Source organism: Castor canadensis, chromosome 10, assembly GCF_047511655.1.
Source record: "Castor canadensis chromosome 10, mCasCan1.hap1v2, whole genome shotgun sequence".
NCBI classification, from domain to species: Eukaryota; Metazoa; Chordata; class Mammalia; order Rodentia; family Castoridae; genus Castor; species Castor canadensis.
The window spans coordinates 78,057,518-78,078,198 of NC_133395.1; the positions used below are offsets into that span (position 1 = coordinate 78,057,518).

Sequence of the window (20,681 nt, forward strand, 5' to 3'; positions counted from 1 at the left end):
TGTGGGGCTGAAGATATATGGGAATTCCAATTTACTGTGAATCTAAAACTTCTAAAAAAAATAAAAGTCTAATAGGCAAAAAAGAAAGGAAGGAGGCTCCAAGCCAAGAAACACAGGAAGCCTCTAGAAGCTGGAGAAGGTGAGGAAACAGATTCTTCCCTAGAGCTCCCAGAAGAATCCCAGCCTGGCTGTAGTCTTTGTTTGTTTGTTTGTTGGGGATGGGAGCCAGGGCTGTAGGCAGGCGCCCTACCACTGAGCCACACCCTCAGCCCCTCTGTTCACATCTTGATTTGAGCCTAGTGAGACCCATCTTGGACTTCTGACTTCCAGACTGATGAGTGAATACATTTGTGTTGTTTGAATCCACCAAGTGTGTGGTAATTTGTCCCAGCAACCTTAGAAAACAAATACAGTGGTGTCATCTTCTCAAATGCACTGTGGTTACGTACGCCGATGACCAAAGGAGTTGGGTGAAGACCACACAGGAAGCCTGTGTACTATCTTCGTATTGCCTCTGTAAATCTAAATTATTTTTAAGTGAAAGTCTCTTTTAGGGTTGGAGGAGTGGCTCAAGTGCCTGCCTAATAAGTGTGAGGCCCTGAGTTCAAAAAGAGAGTAAGATTGCCAACAAAAATCTGGTGAGGCCACTGGTCCCAAGCAGCAAGCCCTGGAGTCTTTCCTCCCAATCTCACCCCTCCTTCTCACAGCAAGAGCTGGGAGACAGAAAGCCAAGAACAAGGAACCCAGCAATTTCCTGAAGGGGCTGCCCAGAGGGGTGCACCAGTTTTGAAGAGGCAGTCTCTTTGTAGCTGTGACCGACAACCCCTCACAAGAGGAAAATTGAGTAATTATCCGAAGATTCAGAGGTGGAGCAGTGCCCAGTCAAAAATGTGCTGAGCGTGGGAACAAGCACACCGGACACTTACTCTGGAAAACACACTGTGCCTCCTCTACATGGTGACACTCAGAAAAGCAGAGATTGCTTACAGATTGAAAAACAAAACATGACTTCTTGTCATGTGTGTGTTCCTTGGGCTGAGACAAGCAGTCTTAACAGTCTAGAGTCTCCTTCTTAAAAGTTGTACTCTGATTCTTACAAAATCAAGCAAGTTTACAGGAAAAGGGAATTATTACTAAATTCCATACCATTTGCATCACCCTGCCTGCCGCTGCAGTGCAAGGAGTAATTGCCTCCACTCAGCAGGCTTCAGAGTATGCTCTCTATATCTACTACTCCCGTTGGACTTCCCTCTGAGTTGAGGCATCTTCATATGTCTGCTGGGTGCAGTGGTTCACGCCTGCAATCCCAGCTACTTGGGAAGTGGAGACCGATTCAAGGCCACCCTGGACAAAAACTCAGCAAGACCCCATCTCAGCCAATAAGCCAGGAGTGGTGGCACACACCTGTCATTCCAGTTGCAAGGAGGCATAAATAGGAGGATGGTGGTACAGGGTTGCCTGGGCAAAACATGAACCATGTCGGAAAAATAACAAAAGCCAAAATGGGCTGGGGCACAGCTCAAGTAGCAAAGCACCTGCCTAGCAAGCACAAGACCCTGAGTTTAAGTTTGCTTCTTTTCATCCAGTTCTCCCACTAGCAGGGAGTCGAGCCCCTACAAACCCTCAAAATAGAACCCTAAGGCCCAGCCTGAACTGCACCTATGGGAGGAATATACTTGTCTGATGTATAAGCAATGTGGATTTTATAGCTGCTAGAGCCATCCTCCTAATCCAGGATTCAAGAATCCAGGAATTTATTTTTGGGGGCAGTACTGGAGTTTAAACTCAGGGCCTTGAGTTTGCTCCAGTGTTCTACTGTTGAGCCATGCCTTCAGCCCTTTTTTCTTCTTTTCCTGAGATGGGGTTTCAGGCCCAGACTGGCCTGAAACTTGCTTTGTAACTCGAACTCGTGGTCCTCCTGCCTCAGCCTCCTGTGTGCTGGAATTACAGGTGCATACCAAGAGTCCAATACACTATCCTATCTTTTTACACTCCAGGCCACTGTGCCAGTCAGCCGGGTGGGCAGTGGGTAGAAGCACAAACTGTGGATTCCATCAGATTCAGGCTTGAATGTGTGCTCTGCCATCACTAACCTAGGGCTGAAAAGACAAAGTGCCACAGACCGTGGGGACTAGCCAACAGAAATTCATCGTCTGCTGTTCTGGAGACTGGACATTGCAGATTGAGGTTCCACAGGGCCATCCACAGTTCCTCTGAAGGTGCAAGGGAAGTGCTTGACCACCTTCCTGGTAGCGCCTGGGCATATAGGCGCACCACCTCTTTTCATCTGCATCCTCGTAGAGCATTCTCCTGTGTCTCTTTACCTAACCCTACCTCTGTCTCTGTGTCTAAATTTCCCCTTTTTATAAGGACATTGGTATTGATTAGGGACTACCCTACTGACCCTATTTGAACTTGGTTGACCCCTATAGAAACTCATCTCCAGGAGAGGTGACACTCTGAGTTCTTAGAGATTAAGATTCTGACATACCTAATTTGAGGGAATGCGATTCAACCTGCCATACTAATTCTCCTTATGAATAGGTTTGGAGTATTGGCTTAATGTCTTAGACTCTCAGTGTCCCCACGGGAAGTCCATAGGACGCTCCTTACATCTGGCCATTGCCATTGTCGTGTGTACATTTGAAGGAAGGAGCTCCCTCCTATCAGCCCATCATCACTAAATGTGTGTGGTAGTCTTTGCCGTTTTGCAGCTACTCCCAGTCTCCATGCCTCTCCACCATCTGGAGAGAGCCTTGGGTCTGATGAGACCAGGGCCCATCTTCCATAGACACTGGTCTTTGTCAGGTACCCAGCCCAGCCATGTTCTCGCTCAGCAATTCTGAGAGCTGCTTATACCCTTGTGACAACACTTCCTCACTAAATCAGCCAGTCTGTTTACCATGCAAGACACAGCCTTGACAGACACTCCATGCAGTATTCAAGGCCAATGTGTGGTTAGAAAAGTGGAGTGGCTTCCAGAAGACACATGAAGGTGCGCAGGGTAGGACAACTGGCACAGAAGCAAAACAGTATACTGGATTCAAAGCAGAACGACTCAGATTGAAATCTCAGCTGTGCCACTTAGTAGAGACCACGGGAAAATTAACTTCTCTGAGCTTCAATTTCCTCCTGTCAAATGGTGACGATATAGTAATGTACATAATAGGATTACTGGGGGCTTAAATGAGATAAACTCTTGTATGTGATGATTCTTGTACATCAACATGCCAGGACCACGGGGTACCCAGATATTTGGCCAAACATTTTTCTGGGTTTGTCTGGAGCAGGGGGGCATGAGTTGACATTGACATTCTGTCAGTATCCCAAGGAAAGCAGATGTGGGAGGGCTTCTTTCCAATCAGGTGAGGGCAGGCATAGAATAAAAAGGATGACCTCCCCATTACCAGTGGGAAATCTACCAGCAGGTGGCCTTCGGAATGAAACCATCCCATCAGCTCTCCTGGGCCTCCAGCTTTCCAACCCAGATCTTAAGATCATCAGCCTCCATAATCACATCCTTAGAGTAAACCCCAGTGCCTCCCCATACCTAGATAGATCCACACTGTGGTCGGTCCAGGTGTAGGTCTAGGGACTGAGCAGCCTCCTCCTCTTGTCCCCAAGTCTGGGGAAATCCACTGGCCTCACACACACACACACACATACACACACACACGGGTGTGCAATTCCTGGGGACAGCTTTGGACCAGATGGGTAGGAGGTAAGGGTTCCTTTAATTCCAGATGTGTGCTGTGAATTTCCATCTCTGGCCTCTTCCATCCTCTGTGGTAAACCATCCACTCCCATAGCCCCTGGGACACTGGGGTTACATTCAGTCATGTTCCTCCTCCCTTCCCCCTCCCTGTCTCCCTCCAACCCTGTTCTATTCTGCTGTGTCCTGAGGAGAAGAAAGGCTGAGTCACTGGGGGCTGCTCCATAGGGCACTAGTCAGAGCAGAGTCCAAGGGGAGAAGGCAGTCAGCAGGACATGTCCCTGGGACATGAATGTGGACTTCACGTCCACCACCCCCATCTCCCGCACACTGCCCTCTTCCCAGAATGGCTCTCAAAGTCGCCTGGTCACAGAGAATGCTGTTTTGCCTGGTGGTACTGAGAAGGATACAGATCAGAGAGGGTAACACCTCCAGACCCAGCTTCACAGCAGTGTGACAGGCAATTCCCTGCCTTCTTCCCACCAAGGCTTTTGAGTCCTCTCAAGTCTGGCCACCCGCTGGATAAACAGGAAGCTGGGAATGAGCCTAGGCTGGGTTTCTGCTGGCAAGTTCCAAACCTAAGAAATCAGACTTCAGCACAAACCAGGGAGCTTATTAAAACACAGATTCCGTCCCCTTAGCTAGAATGCCTCACAACAGAACCCTGGGATTGGACCCCAGAATTTCTCTTTAATAAACTCCCCAAAAGATGTTGGCCAGCAGAAGTAGCCCTGAGATGAAGGGAATTCTTGTCCCTTCCTTGAGCCAGATCTCTTGGTTGCTTGACTTCTGTGATTTTAGGTGACTGCTTCACGTCTTTGAGGCTCATTTCCTCATCTGAATACAGGAGTGATGTCAGCTCTTCCTCCATAGATTATTGAGACAATTAAAGTGCTCAATTGCTATGGTTTGAAACTCAGGTTGAAATTTGATCCCCATTGTGAGGTATTAAGAGAGAGGAAACTTGGTTGACTGTGGTATTTGAAGGTGGGAACCTTGGTAGATATTTATAGTTACGGGAGGCCATAAGGGCAGTGCTCTAATCCAGTCGACCTGTGCAAAGGCCTCACCAGGATTGGCGGCCTGATCTTCAACTTCCCAGCCCTCAGCTCCATGAGTCAAATAAAACTCTTATCTTAATACAACTCTTAGACCGTGGCATTCAGTTATAGCAACAGAACACAGGCTAAGAGGCCAGCACATAGTGAAGGGTCAGTAATTGTTAGGAATTATTATTGAACGAATAACTGCTCCTCTCCAAGTTTTGTTTTCCCAGATGGAAAAAGAAAATCACATTTTTCTAAGCAAGTACTGTATATTTTAGAATATATGAGCAAGCGCTCTTTCCCTAAACCAACTTCATAATGAGCTGTATCTTACTGAGCACCTGATGTGTCAGGTCCTACCAACAATTCTTCTTGATGGACAGTATCTTCTCCATTTTAAGATAAACAAACTTACACTATACCCTCTCCAAAGTCATGGGTTTTTGGACCTCCTCAATCTGGAACCCATGCTATCCTGCTTTCACAATGCTGGCTTGACACTGTATTCGTGGGCAGGCACTTTTTTGAAATTCTCCTGTTGTTCCAGAGTTACAAATCCATGTCAGTATTTCTAGACAAAATCTGGCTATAGATATAAATAAGTCTTTTTTTCTTCTTTGGTGGACCTGGGGTTTGAATTCAAGGTCTTGCACTTGCTAGGCAAGCACTTCACCACTTGAGCGACACTCCCAGTCCTAGCTGTGAGTCTTACAGTTAAAAACATTCTTGGGCTAGTGACCTGGCTCAAGTAGTAGAGCTCTTGGCTAGCAAGCGTGAACCGCCCCCCACACCGAATTCGAACCCCAGTACTGCCAAAAAAACATTGCCTAAGAACGCTGAGCGCATTGGCAGTGTACACTTTAACTCATGGATCTTCGCTGAGCACAGGCCTCTAAGAAAATAGTGGTTTACAGTTTGTAAAGTAAGAAAGGCTGTGGGTGTGGCTCCAGTGGTAGAGCACCCACCTAACAAGGCCTTGAGTTCAAATCCCAGTATTGCCAAAAAGAAAAAAGAAAGATCTTTTCAGACTGGGGACATGGCTCAAGAGGCCCTGGAAACAGTCCCCAGTGTCACAAAAAACTAACTAACTAAATAAATAAAACATTCTTTGCTTGATACTTTCATACTCTTTGGGCATGGGGTGTTCCTGTCACTCCCTACTCAGCTGTATGACCTGTACCCTCACCTGATTTTGTCAACACCCCCAGATGAGGTCTGAGTGCTAGTTCCCATCTCACCCTGCCTGGGCCTCACAGCTCCACTGGGCTAGGAGGGCCATCCTAGTCACAGCCATATTCAACATAAGGCTTTCCATAAAGCCAGGGTTCTATAAGCGTGATCTGAAGTCGTGCTAATCTTCGCTGCAGTGGCCTTTCTGTAGGTGAAGGAAAACCAAAAGCCTCCACATGTTCAAAGAGCCCTTCTCTAGAAAATGTTCACTTTCCAGTTACAGAAGGGGAAAGCCAGAGCCAGCTCTGACTATGTGACGGAAAGAACCCAGAACATACATTTGTATGTCTGTACTCATCATTGGCCCCAAAATAACTTTAGGGAGTCTTTAATGTTTCTAATGATTCAATTTAACAAATATTTCTAAGGATCCTGCTGGGTATTTGACACCCCAACAGGTGACGTGGAGCCAAAGATGAATGACAATCCATCCCAACTGTAATGGAGCTGATTTTCTAGTAGGACAGAAGTACATAAGGATATCCAGATACAAGAGTTGCCCACCGTCTGTCTACAGCAAGCAAACTTCTGTTTTGAGATGCTGAAAACTGTCTGCTATTGCAAGCAAGTCATCAGTTACACAGATTAATTCTTTCTAGAACTCTAGCTCTAGCTAACTCACTGTGTTCAGTCAATTTTGTCCCCGTTATCACATCTTTCAAAGTAGCTTGAGACTAATTTTAACAAAATATTCCTCTTTTAGAGAGAGAATGGTAAGAGTAGCTTATTCATCACACAAAATATCCTTGCATTGTAAAGCTGAATTGGTAACTTTGTATCATCAGAAGTTCAGATTACAATATATACAAGGAACAAAAAAAAAAAAAAAAAAAACAATTGGAGCCTCAAATTAATGACTAACAAGTCACCTCGTCTTTCCTGCTTGCTTTACTGTTTACTGCTCCTTCCACAGATTGTTATTTAATTTGTTTCTCTAAAGAGATATTAATAAACTCCAGAACTTCCGTTGTGCCCTTCACCTCAACACAGCAAAACAAATTTTCTTCTGTTAGAATTGATTTATTTTTCTGTTATTTCAGTTTGATTTTCATGTGTTGCATGTGAAGTACAGAATGTTTGCAGGATGTACAATTCAGCTGTTTGGATTTCATCCATTTCTCCAGGACTACGCTGATTACAACATTAATTAAATCATTTTGCAGAGTTTTCCAGCACAATTAGCATCTGAGCCTTAACCAGAGGAAGATGAGTGGTAGATGGTGATTTCAAAGATGGATCTTGGGGCTAACGATGCAGCTCAGTGGTAGAGCTTAGCATGTGCGTGGCCCTGGGTTACATCTCCAGTAGCACACACACTCAGACACGCATACACACACACATATACACACACATGTGCATACACACATACACACAAACGCCCCAGACTTTATGACTAGGGATAACGACAAGACTATGTTAATCACCTTTCCATTATTATAACAAATACATGGATGACCCTCTTATAAAGTGCAAAGGTTTATTTGGGCTCTCAGTTTTAGAATTCTCAATTCATGACCTGCTGGCCCCATTGCTTTTGGCCTGTGGTGTTTTAGCACATCAGGTTGGGAGCTTCAGGGAAAGCTGCTCAGCTCATGGCTGGGACACAAAAGAAGATAGAAAGAGACTAGGATCCCACATTCCCGTGAGGGCACGCCCGCAATGACCTAATCTCCCACTAGGCCCTACCTCTTAAAGGTTCTACTATCCCCAATAATGGGGGCCAAGCCTTTAAAAAATGAGTCTAGGAGGGACACTCCAGCTCCAGACTATAACAGGAATTGAGGGAAGTTGTGGCCCACGTCCCTCATGAAGATGGAGGTGGTTGTTACCCCAGACATGACACTTCAGAGGAAAGGCAAAACTATGTGTAAGAAGGTCTGAATGTTCTCCTCACCACCACTCCCACCCAAGTTGTCAACATTCTGCCCAATGTTTCTGTCTAATGTTTCAGGAAATAATGGCACCTGGATCTTTAGCAATCCTTTTCTCCCCACTTTTGAGGTTGACTTAGCACTCTGCTTCCTCTTAAAGGACTCCTCAGTGTCTGCTTTAGCTCAGATCCTCAGATCTGCTTGCCGACACACAAATGGAGCAACTAACCCCCTCCTGATAACTCCATGCTTACATCCTTCATCTCCAAGGCAACCCTCCCAGCAGCACTCCAGATGTTCACTAAGCACTGCGAGTCCCAAGAGACCTTACTGCCAATCAGCAGGAGTCTGGGAAAGAGAGACAATAGGCAGTGAGCTCCCTACAAGACCAGCAAGTCAGCTTCCGTGCTGGGCCAGTCCAGAAAGCAAAGGAGGCCATCAGGTCTTAGAGTCATTGCTTGTGGACAGGAGAGACACAGTGTAGGTGCTGTCTACTTGGCCCATGCCTGCACCGATGGGGGCTGTGACTCCCTTTGAAGCTTCCCTGGGACTCAACCTTTGACCCCTCTGGCCCACTGCATGTCGTTTAGATTTTACATCACGATTTAAATTTTTCACATGGGATGTTTTATCTCAGACCCTGGAGAGTGGAGGAAACACTGGCACCAGCTGACAGTCTGGACACGCTGTAAGAGTGGCAATGACAGGGAGAATTGCTTACTTGTTTGTCTGCACCAACAATGCTAAGATGTATGGTAAGAAATTGGCACAGATAATGATAGAAGCATTCCTTTTATTCAAGAGCATGAAGACCACCAAGATGAATTAAGCTTCTTTCTAAAAGATGACATTTTTCTGTATTTATGTGGATACCCCTTTAGACATGAGTTATTTAATTTTCTTAATCCTCCATGCCATTTTGCACAAGTGGACTCTCCTCTACATTGTAGGTCTGGATGGAGTTGTCATTTGGTGGAAGGGTGATGGTTTGGATCCTGAGTGTCCCCCAAAGTTTCATGTGTTCAAGGCTTGGTCACCAACTTGTGGTACTATTGGGAGAAGGGTGGAAACTTTAAGAGGTGGGGCCTAGTTGGAAGGACTAGGTCATCAAAAGAGTGCCATTGAAGAGGATTTTGGGACTCTGGACACTTTGTTTCTTCCCTCTCTGTTTCTTGGCCACCATGAGGTGAGCATCTCTGCTCTATTCTATGCTCCATTCTGTTCTGCCTCACCATAGACCCAAAATCATGGGGCCAAGCAACCATAGATTGAAAGCTCTAAAACCACGAGCTGAAATGAATCTTATAAACCTCCTTTTATGTAGATCTCAGGGGGTTTTATTGTTGTTGTTATTTGTTTGTTTGTTTTTGAGGTACTGGGGTTTGAACTCAGAAGTCACTCCACCAGCCCTTTTTGTGTGTTTGGTTTTTTCAAGATAGGGTCTCAAGAACTATTTGCTTGGGTTGGCTTTGAACCATGATCTCCTGATCTCTGCCTCCTGAGTAGCTAAGATTATAGGCATGAGTCACCAGCACCTGGCTGATCTCAGGTATTTTGTCACAGTAGTAGAAAACTGACTAACACAGTCTGCAATCTTCAAAAGCTATAATATCAGTTCCTTCTATGACTGCTAGGGAAGAATAGTTACTCAAAACAACTTCTGGACCAGGAGTGATCACTCATGTCTGTAATCCCAGCTACTAGGGAGGTGGAGGTAGAAGGATCTCAGTCCAAGACCCTATCTGAAAAACAAACTAAAATGAAAATGGACTGGGGATATAGCTCAAGTGGTACAGTGCTTTCTTAGCAAGTATGAGGCTCTGAGTTCAACCCCAATACCAGAAAGGAAAAAAAAAAAAACAAGGAAAAAGCATTTCTGTTCTCATTCTGCAAAAGCAATAATTTATTTCACCATAATTTCCTATTATTGACTTTTGTCACCAAAAAATTGTGCATTCATTCGTTCATCTTATGTTCACTGACAGACTACTCTCTATGGGCAAGCATGGTACTAGAAGCTGGGAACACACACTCATAAGAAGAAGCTTTTGCCCTTCTTGAGGGGAGTTCCTTCCAAAGAGAGTGAAAAACAGCTCCATGACATGGTTTTACAGGAGTATAACACAAATGCTACAAGGATAGAGGGAGTCACAGAGAAGGTATCCCAGAGCTGGTCAAGCATGTGACTTGAGTCTTGGAAGATGAGTTAGTGACCTCTGTTTCCTTGGAATAGGAAAAAGAGAGCAAAGGGATAGTTCATGCCAAAGCAGGGAGGCATGGAATTTCCTGGAGTGCACTGAGAAAGGTGGACAGTTCTGTTGGGATGCACTGTCAGCCAGACTCTGGGGCAGGGACTTGGATTTTATCCAAGAGATAGGGGAAAGCCAGCCAAGTTTTTTCAATCATGGAAATAAAATGATGAGGGCTGGCATTAGTAAGATTGTTCTGGTGAAGAAAGAGCTCAAGTATGTCATTCAAAGTCCCAGAGACCAAAGGGCTCGCTCAGATACTTGCCTTTCAGTCTAGGTAAGAGCTATAAAGCCCTGGATATAAGGCAGAGGGAGACTTTAGAGAAAAGCAGGAGCCCTAGAGGACGTGAAGACAGTGTTTAGCTTTGAAACAATTTCAAACACGTACAGAGCTCACTATGCAGAGCTTTTGTCTTGGAGTGTATCCCTGCTCCCTTCAAGGGTGCGACATCCACCCAGACCCCAAGTGTGAGAACACGGAAAGACCTCCCTCTTGCTGGGGAATGCAACATCAAATCTTATCAGACTCTATACGTGAGTTACTGTCCTGTTTACTGACATCAACTATTGGATTTCAAAAAACATATATACTGAAGAGTTTGACCAGCACTATGACATCTCAGGGCTACACTTGGCTGGCTACTGTCTTTGAGGATCTAGAGCTCAAGCTGTGACAGGGTGATGAGGTGACAATCCATTAGCCTGGTAGCAATCTTCAAAGCCTTGCTCACCAGTACCTGTGCCTCCCTCTGGCATCCAGGAACCTCATGGGTCTCATTTTCCATTGTCATGGTCAAACCAGATGTATAGATACACCTCAGGGGCTTGGGTAACTAAGTGGTAGAACATGAGGCCCTAGGTTCAATTCCCAGTGCCCAGCACCCCTCCCCCAAGACATGACACACTTCAAACTTTTTTAGATACAACCTCCCATATTTGCCTGGATCAGCCTCAAATCATGATCCTCCTACACACAGTTGAGATTACAGATGAGCACCACCATGCCTAGCTCACTAACTTTTTGCCCAGGGTGGCCTCAAACGCTAACCCTCTTATCTCTGCTTCCAGCATAGCTGGGATTACAGGCATGAACCACCATGCCCTTAGACTTCACTTTCCACAGAAGGCCTCCTTCCATGCTACAAGAGCAACAGAACTTAAACAACTGTGGAGTTAACTCACTGTGTGCTTAAAGTACTCATTTATGGAGTATATTCCCTGTTGTGTTTGTTCACATTACTCTCCCACTCTTTAAGCATTGTGAAACTAAGAAAAATTCTCTTTGGATGACAAGTGACCGTAATTCATGAAATCATACTGTCATCAACTCCTATTTCCACCATATGCAACAGGAAGACAGGAAGGAAAAGAGAATTTTGAGGCAACTCCTGGAGGGCAAAATCCACTCGCCGACATAGGAACACTGGGAAAGGAGTGCTTCTTTTTTTTTTTCTTTTTTTTTTGGTGGTACTGGGGTTTGAACTCAGGGCCTCATGCTTGCTAGGCAGGAGCACTACCACTTGAGTCACTCCACCACAGGGCTTTTCTTTTTAAAAATATGAGCAGAGACATTCATACCAGAAAAGAATACTACTACTCATTCTTTGTAACTTTTTAGCATCAGGTCACAATGCACCCCTTCCCCTGAAAATCAGTGTCAGCTTCACGACTGTGGCAAGGTGCCCCATTGAAAGATATCCCGCAGTTATTCAAACCCCTCTCCTCTTCTGCATACTTCCCTATCCTGGCAGCAGCCTCCCTCTCCATGAGCCCTCCCCTCCTTCAAGACACCAATCAGAGTTCAGACTCAAGGAAAGCACTGAGCAGTTCTGGGCTCTGGTGCAAGAATGGTTTCTATAAAAAGACATTTAGAAAACAAGGAGCAATGTTGCCATTTTGCCTTTAATGGAAAATTGGCTAACAGTTACAGTTAAAAAAAAAAAGTTCTTTTATTTAAAGAAAAAAAAACTATACAACTTCTAGACAATCACTGTTTGAATTTTCAGAAATACACATACACTTGAAAACCAATGAAGTCTTTAGAAAAATAAACTCTGTGTGATTAAAACAGGAGAAGCCCAGTCTCTGTAGCTGTACAACGCATAATCAAAAGGACACCAGTCTGTCTGAGATGGGTCACCCCAGGGTAGAGGGGGCTTTCACTTTGGAAGACAGAGCCTGCTTGAAGCGCCTCTTCAGGTCCTGCATATTGGGGGATCTCGGCCGAGGGATGATGGAGGCCCTTCTCCGCTCCCCATTGAGGCTGTGCAGCTTGCTCACTTCCTTGCAGAGATGCTGAAAGACGTCACACACATCTTCATAGTTCTCACTAGTGGAAATTTCAAGGAACAGGCTGCCCAGCTCGTTGGCTAATTGAATACCGTCGTGGGTTTGCACCTGCCGGGCATGCAGGAGGTCCCCCTTGTTGCCCACAATAACCACAGGGACTTTAGAGTCAGGGTGGACCTTCCGGATGTGCTGGTAAAGGGGCCGGATAGACTGATAGCTGTCATAGTCTGTGATGGAGTAAACCAGCAGAAAGCCCTCGGCCCACTGCATGCACTTGGACAGGGAATCTGTCATGTGGCTGAGATGGTCTTGGGCCTAAGAAAGTTAAAGATGAGATCTCGTCAAGGCAGACCCAGTGAGACAGGAGCTCAAGTAAGACACAGAAGTGTCTTGAAGAAACACTGGAAAAAGGAATCACTAAGTAGAATTTTCAAATTCTACCGCTTCTGAAAAAGAATGTGTAAATTCTCAAACTCTCTGCCTGGGTTTTATGAGCTGTTACATTTTACATTGAATTACTTTTAAACCCTCTGCTTGACAGATGGTCTCTGGTGAACTGTGGCTGACTGAAGAATGACTGAAGACCAGAAAGGCTCAATTTTTAGGGAACTAATTCATAATAAACAAAACTTTGAAAATAAGCCAAGATAAGTATCTATTCCCAAGCCCATAAAAATATTTTTAGCAGGCAACTTCTTGAGAATGTTACAGAACCAAATTCCTTTCTTTGGGTTCTTCACTAGACCTTTCCTCCCCACCATTAGCAATTAGTAACTTGTTAGTTAAGTGACATTCCAGAGCGCTGGCCAAGGGGTTATCTGATTGCAGTTACTGACCTGAGGAACCAGCCAGTAACAAGGCAATCCTTGCTAGGGGAGAAGATCCTCTCCCACCAGGATCCCACCCATTTGTTCTGTTTTCAATGTAGTGCTGGTGATTAAACTCAGGGCTAGCCACATACTAAGCACACACTTTATCACTGAGCTAAACCCCTATCTCCAGATTTGTTTTTTAATTGGCGGTTGAGTTCTTAAAGTGGTGAGACCTGCCCAAGAAGTTCAGGAACTGATGGCCCGCCAAAGCTGCCAAGAGAAGTTAAAAGTGGCTGATAAGAAGAAGCTGCCTCTAACTCACCATTCTTTCCCCCTCCCCCTGGTTTTCCAACACTCCAATCTCCAGCCCCACCAGCGGATCGCCTACTCTTACATTTAAATGCACACCAGACAGACATGTTTAGACACCCTGCTCAGGACCGGGAGCCCGGTGCCCCGCCCTACACGCTGGCCTCTAGACGGTGTCTGGGAGGGGTGAGCTGTTGGCTCCTGGAAGTCCTTACCTGGATGCCCCCAGGAGTGTCCTGAATCTGCAGGGACAGCTGGTCCCCCTCCACAAAGACAAGCCGGGAATACAGCTTGCCTGGAAAATGAAGGAAAGTTTGCTTTTGAAATTTCCACACTCGAATCAACAAAAAGAAACATGCAGGCACAAAAACCGGGAGCGAGAAACTCTTCTAACCTGTATTCGGCTCATAGTCGCCAATGAACCTCTTGGTCAGGAAGCGCACGATCATTGCTGAAAAAAAAAAAAAATAGGAAAATGAGCTGAAGAAGCCGACCAGGCGGCGGGACCCGAGCAGTCCCGGGGACCTGGAGGGGACGGGAGAGTGATCGGCAGCTGAGCCGCGCGCTTGCTTCCCAAGGCTCTGCAAAGGTGTCGCGCGGGGTTTGTGGTGGGCACGGTACCACTGGAGGGGCGCTCCTCCCGCAACCCCACTCTCCGACAGGCCAGCGCTCAGGAGTAGATACCGGGAGAAGCAGGCGGAGGGGAAGGGGCCGGGACTAACGGGGGACACTCCTAGCGCCGGCTCCTGCCTTCTTGCCTCTTCCCAGGCGCCCGCTTTCCGAGGGTACCCGGTTGTTGCTGCGCCGCGCGGCATGGAAAGCCGACGCGCGGGTCCCCGCCGCACTCACCGCTCTTGCCCACGCGGCCGGCGCCCAGTACGGCCAGCTTGATGTCCTTGGGCAGGAGGTAGTCTGAGGAGGACTCGGGAATGGGGGCCAGTAGAAAGTGCCCGGACATGTTGGGCGGCCGCATGGAGCGCGTCCAGCCGAGCGGTGGGGACCGCGCCGCACGCGAAGCCGGCTCGCAAGCAGGGGACGCAGGCACACGCAGCGCCGGGACTGCGGCGGCGGCCCGGAGCTGTCCAGGCTTGCGGCTTTTAAAGAGCTTCGCGCGCCGGGGGCGCAGTGGCCGCCTCCGGCTCCTCCTAGTCCCCGCCCCTTCCCGGAGCAGCGCGGAGGGGAGCCGAGGGGACCGTCACCGCGGGCGTGCGCCCCGCCTCGCTGCTTGACGCGCTCTGCCAGGGGATCCGTGTGGCTCCGGACCCACGGACCCTGGAAATACGGACCCTGTCCTAGAGCCACGGGAGGCTTTTGCTCAGGCTGTTCCTGCCCAGCCTTGACGGTCGCCCCCACCCAGCAGCGGCCAGCCTAGGTCACTAGCTTTGTGGGCAAACCTGAGATTGGAGCCGGTGGAAGAAAGAGAAAGGGAAAATGGAATGGGTTGGATGTTTCTGCGACAATGGGAAGGATAGATTCCTGTTAAATTTTGCCTTGTTTGTTTTCAAAAGGCGCAAAGGGGTGACATTAATGTGGAAAAAGGGAGGAAAGGGCCAAGGGCTCTAAATTAGTATCAATCGAGGTAACTGAGGTCACTTACATGTGAAGTCCCCTTGGGGGCAGTCATTGTTTGCAGCTCAGCATCCAAATCCAGGCAGCCCCTTCCCTGCTGGCACAGAGAAAACTGACTCATTGGCGAACCCTCAGTGACTTTCCTCCTACATAGGACTCTATTTTCTGCACTAATTCTCCATCCTTAATACTGTCCTTTGCAGTATTAAGTCATGCTCTTAGTTCATTATTCAAACATTCACTGTTAGGTAAGTGGTGGAGGTTAGGGTGGGAGTGGGGGAGTGGGAGGAAGAGGACACAGAAGAGAAATTTGGCCTGGCTCTTGGATTTGGGGAGCCCACCATGGCAAGGCAGAAGCCTTCCGGCTTTATCCTTGCAGTTAAAAAACCTTCATCTGCTTGGCCTCCTATGTTCCAGCCTCATCTGTCCTGTTGCCTATTACACAGCTCTACTCTTACCACTCCTTTTCTCTATCCTGGTTTTATCAGTTAGCTTTCACTGCATGACAAACCACAAAAAACTTAATGGCTTAGCGCACCAATCACTTGAAGCTGTTCACAACTCTACAGGTCAGAAGGTCGGTTATCTTAATCTAGGCCAGGCTCTGCTAATCTTGACTGAGCTCTTTGCTGTACTGGTGAGAGCTGCCAAGCTCTGGGGGAAGGATAGGACTGGCATCTCCACCATGGCCTCATTCGATTCTGGCAGCTGTTGGACCATACAGCAGGCTGGCAGGGTTTGTTTCATGGTGGCTGAGCAGAGTTCCAGGAGAGCAGGCCTCTTGAGACCTAGGCTCCAAGGTGGAGCACATCTCTTTTGCTGCATTCTGTTGGCCAAAGCAAATGATGAGGTCCCAAATTCAAGGGGTGGGGCAAGACATTCCATTTTTTGGGGGGAAGACGTAGCAAAGTCACATTTGAGAGGCCTAGGATGCAGAAAGTAGCAGAGAGGAGGTTCTGTTTTTGTAGTTGAACATACAGATGAATGTGCCTCCATCCATAAGTAGCCTGTTAGGCCCTGTGAGTTGTCCTGGACCCCAACCACTCCCTTACATCAATGGTTAATGACCAAGTTCCATCATGTCTAATGTGTACCTTTCTAGGTGTTTCCTGTCCATCCCTACTGCTCTTCTCCTGTCTCAACTGCAGAATTCTGAGTAATTCTGAAGTCAACAAGAATGATTGTGACTCTGTTTACTTGTTCATCCCTTGCAGCTTTCTGTGATCACTGCTGGCATCCCTGTCCCCATCTTGCAGTTACTTATTTGTTCTCAGGGTACCTTTTACAGCATTGCTCTCCACTATTCCTGTTTTCTGGTGGAATTTTGTTTCATGTCTGTCTCCAGGGAGCGGGAACCCTAGTTTGTGTCTCCAGAAACACCATGTAGTGATACTTGGGCCTGGTAAGGCCCTTAATAAATATTTGTGATAAACTGGCTTTCTGAATATAAGTAAATGAATGGTGACATCACTGTATGAACAAGAAAAGACAAGACCTGTTTCTAACCGTTATCCCAATGCTCTGGTTTTAAAAGCAGCCTAGCTCTTTGGAAGAAGGGTTGTAGAAAATGCCCTTAGATGAACTTCTCTTTAAATTGTATGACTTTTGGCTGTTCACAAGACAATCTTCTTCCATTAAACTTTAACTGGAGACTTGAAGTAGGGCACCTTCTTACCTGACAGGAGAAAAGGCACCATAAAAACAAGAGCTGCTTAGGGAGCTACTGTGAACTGCTAGATTCCAGGGGTTGCTGAGCAGTGACAGGATGGAAGAATGAGCTGTTGACTCTCAGACTCCCTTGGCCTCTCCTTGTTGGATACAAGATGGCTCCCAATGCATCAAGTCCTCCCAGAAACAGGGAAGGAAGGACTACCTTGCTTTCTCTCTTTCATTATAAAATAAAACAATTCTCACAAGAATCCAACAGACTTTCCCTTGCATCTCACTGCCCAGGGCTGAGAAGCTAAGAAAGAGAGAGATGATCTAAGTGGCTAGAACGGCCATGGAATGGCCGTGACTAGGTTAAGTGATCATGGTTCTCCCTGGGGTACTGGACACATTGCTTCCCTCAGGCAAAATAAAGAAATAGAAGAAAGAATGGCTGGCTGTTGTATATCAGTCAGTGGAATCTGTCATGACTTCCCTTCATTTTCCTGGGTGGAAATGAAGAAGTTTTGGGGGGAAAGCTCTTTCTTAAGGTTGAATCTTGAGCCATCTCTTCACCTCCCTCCATTTTAGATTCCCTGTCTAAAATAAGACCATTTAGTTTAAGGTCATCCAGTAAGGAAGATTCCTAAGACTGTTCTCTGCCCAGTGACAATAATGTTCCATTTTGCATTTATATTATACCTTGCTTAGAAGAGCTGAACCTGTGATTTCATTCTCCTTGGAAAGGCACTTCGCATTTGCACATACACAAGATAATCTGTGACCTTTTAGTGAAGACAATAAGCCACTGAACTGCAGAATTATAAATAGCCATGCTTAAACTGTTGCTGCTTGTGTTCTGCTATTTCATTTTAGATTTCTTTGTGTCCAGGGTTATGTAAAATATTGGTGCAACCAATATAATACCCGCATGTTGAAATAGTTTTAAAAAAGACAATAGAAATGCGTAGGCATAGACACAGATACACAAGTCTGTGGGTGTTTAGAATAAGTATGAAGGGCAGAATTTGGTAACAGCAAATATCAGACTCGGGAAGTTATTAACTCTTTACCAGCCAAATAAAAGTTTGAATTCCAGCCCTCGGCAAAATTTGCTAAGGTCTTTCTCTAGTTCATTAACAAGCCCCCTCCCCATCCATAACCTAATATCAGCCACCTTTAATGTGTAGCCTAAGTTCTTAAATATTGAGTTCACTGGCACCTCAGAAACTCCGCCTTTAAGGATAAAAGACTGTTACTCCAGACTGTTACTCTGCTCTCCACCAGCCCACTACATTATTTCAATTCAATAATCAAAATTATTGAAAATCCACTCTCTGCAAGGCTGATAACAGCTAACTTAGTATTATCACTTACTGGAGGGCTGGGGCATGGCTCAGTGGTAGAGTGCCACCTAGCAAGTGCAAAGCTCTAAGTTCAAACTCCAGCAATGCCAAAAAAAACTTTACTAAGAGGACAACAAAGCATTAGACACTCCTGCCTGCCTTCAAAGACATCCATAGTGGCAGCATTAAATGAATTATAATTAATAAATTACTCTTTTTTTGTGTGTGGTACAGGGGCTCCAACTCAGAGCCTTCACCTTGAGTCACTCCATCAGCTCTAACTTTGTTTTTTTTTTTTTTTTTTAACTGGTCTTTAATACTTTATTAAAAGTTGACAAGTGGTAATTTTTTTTCAATACTGGGGTTTGAACTCAGGGCCTTGTACTTGCTAGGCAAGCACTCTATCACCTGAGCCATACCCCAGTGACAAATGGTAATTTCTTTTTTTTTTTTCATTTTTCTTTTATTATTCATATGTGCATACAAGGCTTGGTTCATTTCTCCCCCCTGCCCCCACCCCCTCCCTTACCACCCACTGCGCCCCCTCCCTCTCCCCTCCAATACCCAGCAGAAACTATTTTGCCCTTATTTCTAATTTTGTTGTAGAGAGAGTATAAGCAATAATAGGAAGGAACAAGGGGTTTTGCTGGTTGAGATAAGGATAGCTATACAGGGCATTGACTCACATTGATTTCCTGTGCGTGGGTGTTACCTTCTAGGTTAATTCTTTTTGATCTAACCTTTTCTCTAGTACCTGTTCCCCTTTTCCTATTGGCCTCAGTTGCTTTTAAGGTATCTGCTTTAGTTTCTCTGCGTTAAGGGCAACAAACGCTAGCTAATTTTTTAGGTGTCTTCCCTATCCTCACCCCTCCCTTGTGTGCTCTCGCTTTTATCATGTGCTCAAAGTCCAATCCCCTTGTTGTGTTTGCCCTTGATCTAATGTCCACATATGAGGGAGAACATATGATTTTTGGTCTTTTGGGCCAGGCTAACCTCACTCAGAATGATGTTCTCCAATTCCATCCATTTACCAGCGAATGATAACATTTCGTTCTTCTTCATGGCTGCATAAAACTCCATTGTGTATAGATACCACATTTTCTTAATCCATTCGTCAGTGCTGGGGCATCTTGGCTGTTTCCATAACTTGGCTATTGTGAATAGTGCCGCAATAAACATGGATGTGCAGGTGCCTCTGGAGTAACAGTCTTTTGGGTATATGGCCAAGAGTGGTATTGCTGGATCAAATGGTAGATCGATGTCCAGCTTTTTAAGTAGCCTCCAAATTTTTTTCCAGAGTGGTTGTACTAGTTTACATTCCCACCAACAGTGTAAGAGGGTTCCTTTTTCCCCCGCATCCTCGCCAACACCTGTTATTGGTGGTGTTGCTGATGATGGCTATTCTAACAGGGGTGAGGTGGAATCTTAGCGTGGTTTTAATTTGCATTTCCTTTATTGCTAGAGATGGTGAGCATTTTTTCATGTGTTTTCTGGCCATTTGAATTTCTTCTTTTGTCAGCTCTAACTTTGTGAAGGGTTTTTTGAGATAGGGTCTCTCGAACTATTTGCCCAGGCTGGCTTGGAACCTCGATCCTCCTTACCCCTGCCTCCTGAGTAGCTAGGATTACAGGCATGAAACCCTGACCCCCTGACAATAAATTACTCTTGACTTGACCAAAAAATATTCTCTCATATTATCTTAAGTAATTTTTCCTTTTTTCTTTTTTTTGCCATGCTGGAGATGGAACCTTACACATGCTATGCTAGGCAAGTGCTCTCACTGAGCTACAACCCTACCCCTTCTTTTTGCGGTATTGGGGTCTGAACTCAGGACCTCACACTTGCTATGTATCTTCTCTTTTTTTTTAGTTACTTTTTTTATATTATTATTATTATTATTATTGTTATACTTGGGGTACATTGTAACATTTACAAAAGTTCTTACATAGTTGAATTCTATCATAGTTGAAGTCACCCCCTCCATCATTCTCCTTTATCTTCCCCCTTCCTCCATTCCTGAAATAGTTTCAACATGTCTCTTTCCATTTTCATACATGAGTACATATTTCCACTACATTCATCCTCCTATACCCTTACCTTATATCCTCCCCCCTCCCAGTGGTACCAACCCCCAGGCAGGACCTGTTTTACCTTCCTATTCTTTGCTTTTGAAAAACAAAACAAAACAAAAAGGGCATTTTTGTTTGTTTGTTTAAGAGAGCTCTACAGGGAGTTTCCTTGTGATATGTCCATGTATATATGTATTGTAACTCAAATTGGTTCATGCCCTCTATTTTTCTCCTTTCTACATCAGCTCCCTTCTTATGGTGATTAATGTGTAAGTATTTATTAATCCTATAAAGCAGGTATAAAAAGACATTCTAAATTGAGGTTCAGACAAACCTAGTAATTTATCCAAAACAACAGAGCCATTTAGTAGTGGAAACCCCAGGCCCTCTGATTGCAAATCTTAATCCTTTCCACTAGGGTGGGGAGCGAGATGAAGAACACTCTGCTTAGGTAAATGGAAGGACACAGCAGTTTGGTTGAGTTACAAAGGGCTGCAACAGGGAGAATGAAGTCTGATGGGGGAAGAATTCT

At 45.6% G+C, this 20,681-nt stretch overlaps 1 protein-coding gene across 2 annotated transcripts; it reads right to left on the reverse strand.

Annotated features, from left to right (window-relative positions):
• Positions 1-11,991: 11,991 nt before the first annotated feature.
• Positions 11,992-14,601, reverse strand: Rasl11a (RAS like family 11 member A). 2 transcript variants are annotated; one of them, XM_020176827.2, is made up of 4 exons: positions 14,368-14,601; positions 13,913-13,969; positions 13,734-13,813; positions 11,992-12,712 (listed from the first exon to the last, which is right to left on the reverse strand). In XM_020176827.2, exons 1-4 carry the CDS (start codon positions 14,489-14,491, stop codon positions 12,245-12,247), a joined length of 729 nt encoding a protein of 242 aa, XP_020032416.1. In that variant the 5' UTR covers positions 14,492-14,601; the 3' UTR covers positions 11,992-12,244. The 2 variants fall into 2 exon arrangements, with proteins under 2 accessions (XP_020032416.1, XP_073899748.1); XM_074043647.1 differs by having other exon boundaries at positions 13,734-13,835; positions 14,368-14,447.
• Between the last annotated feature and the right edge of the window lie 6,080 nt (positions 14,602-20,681).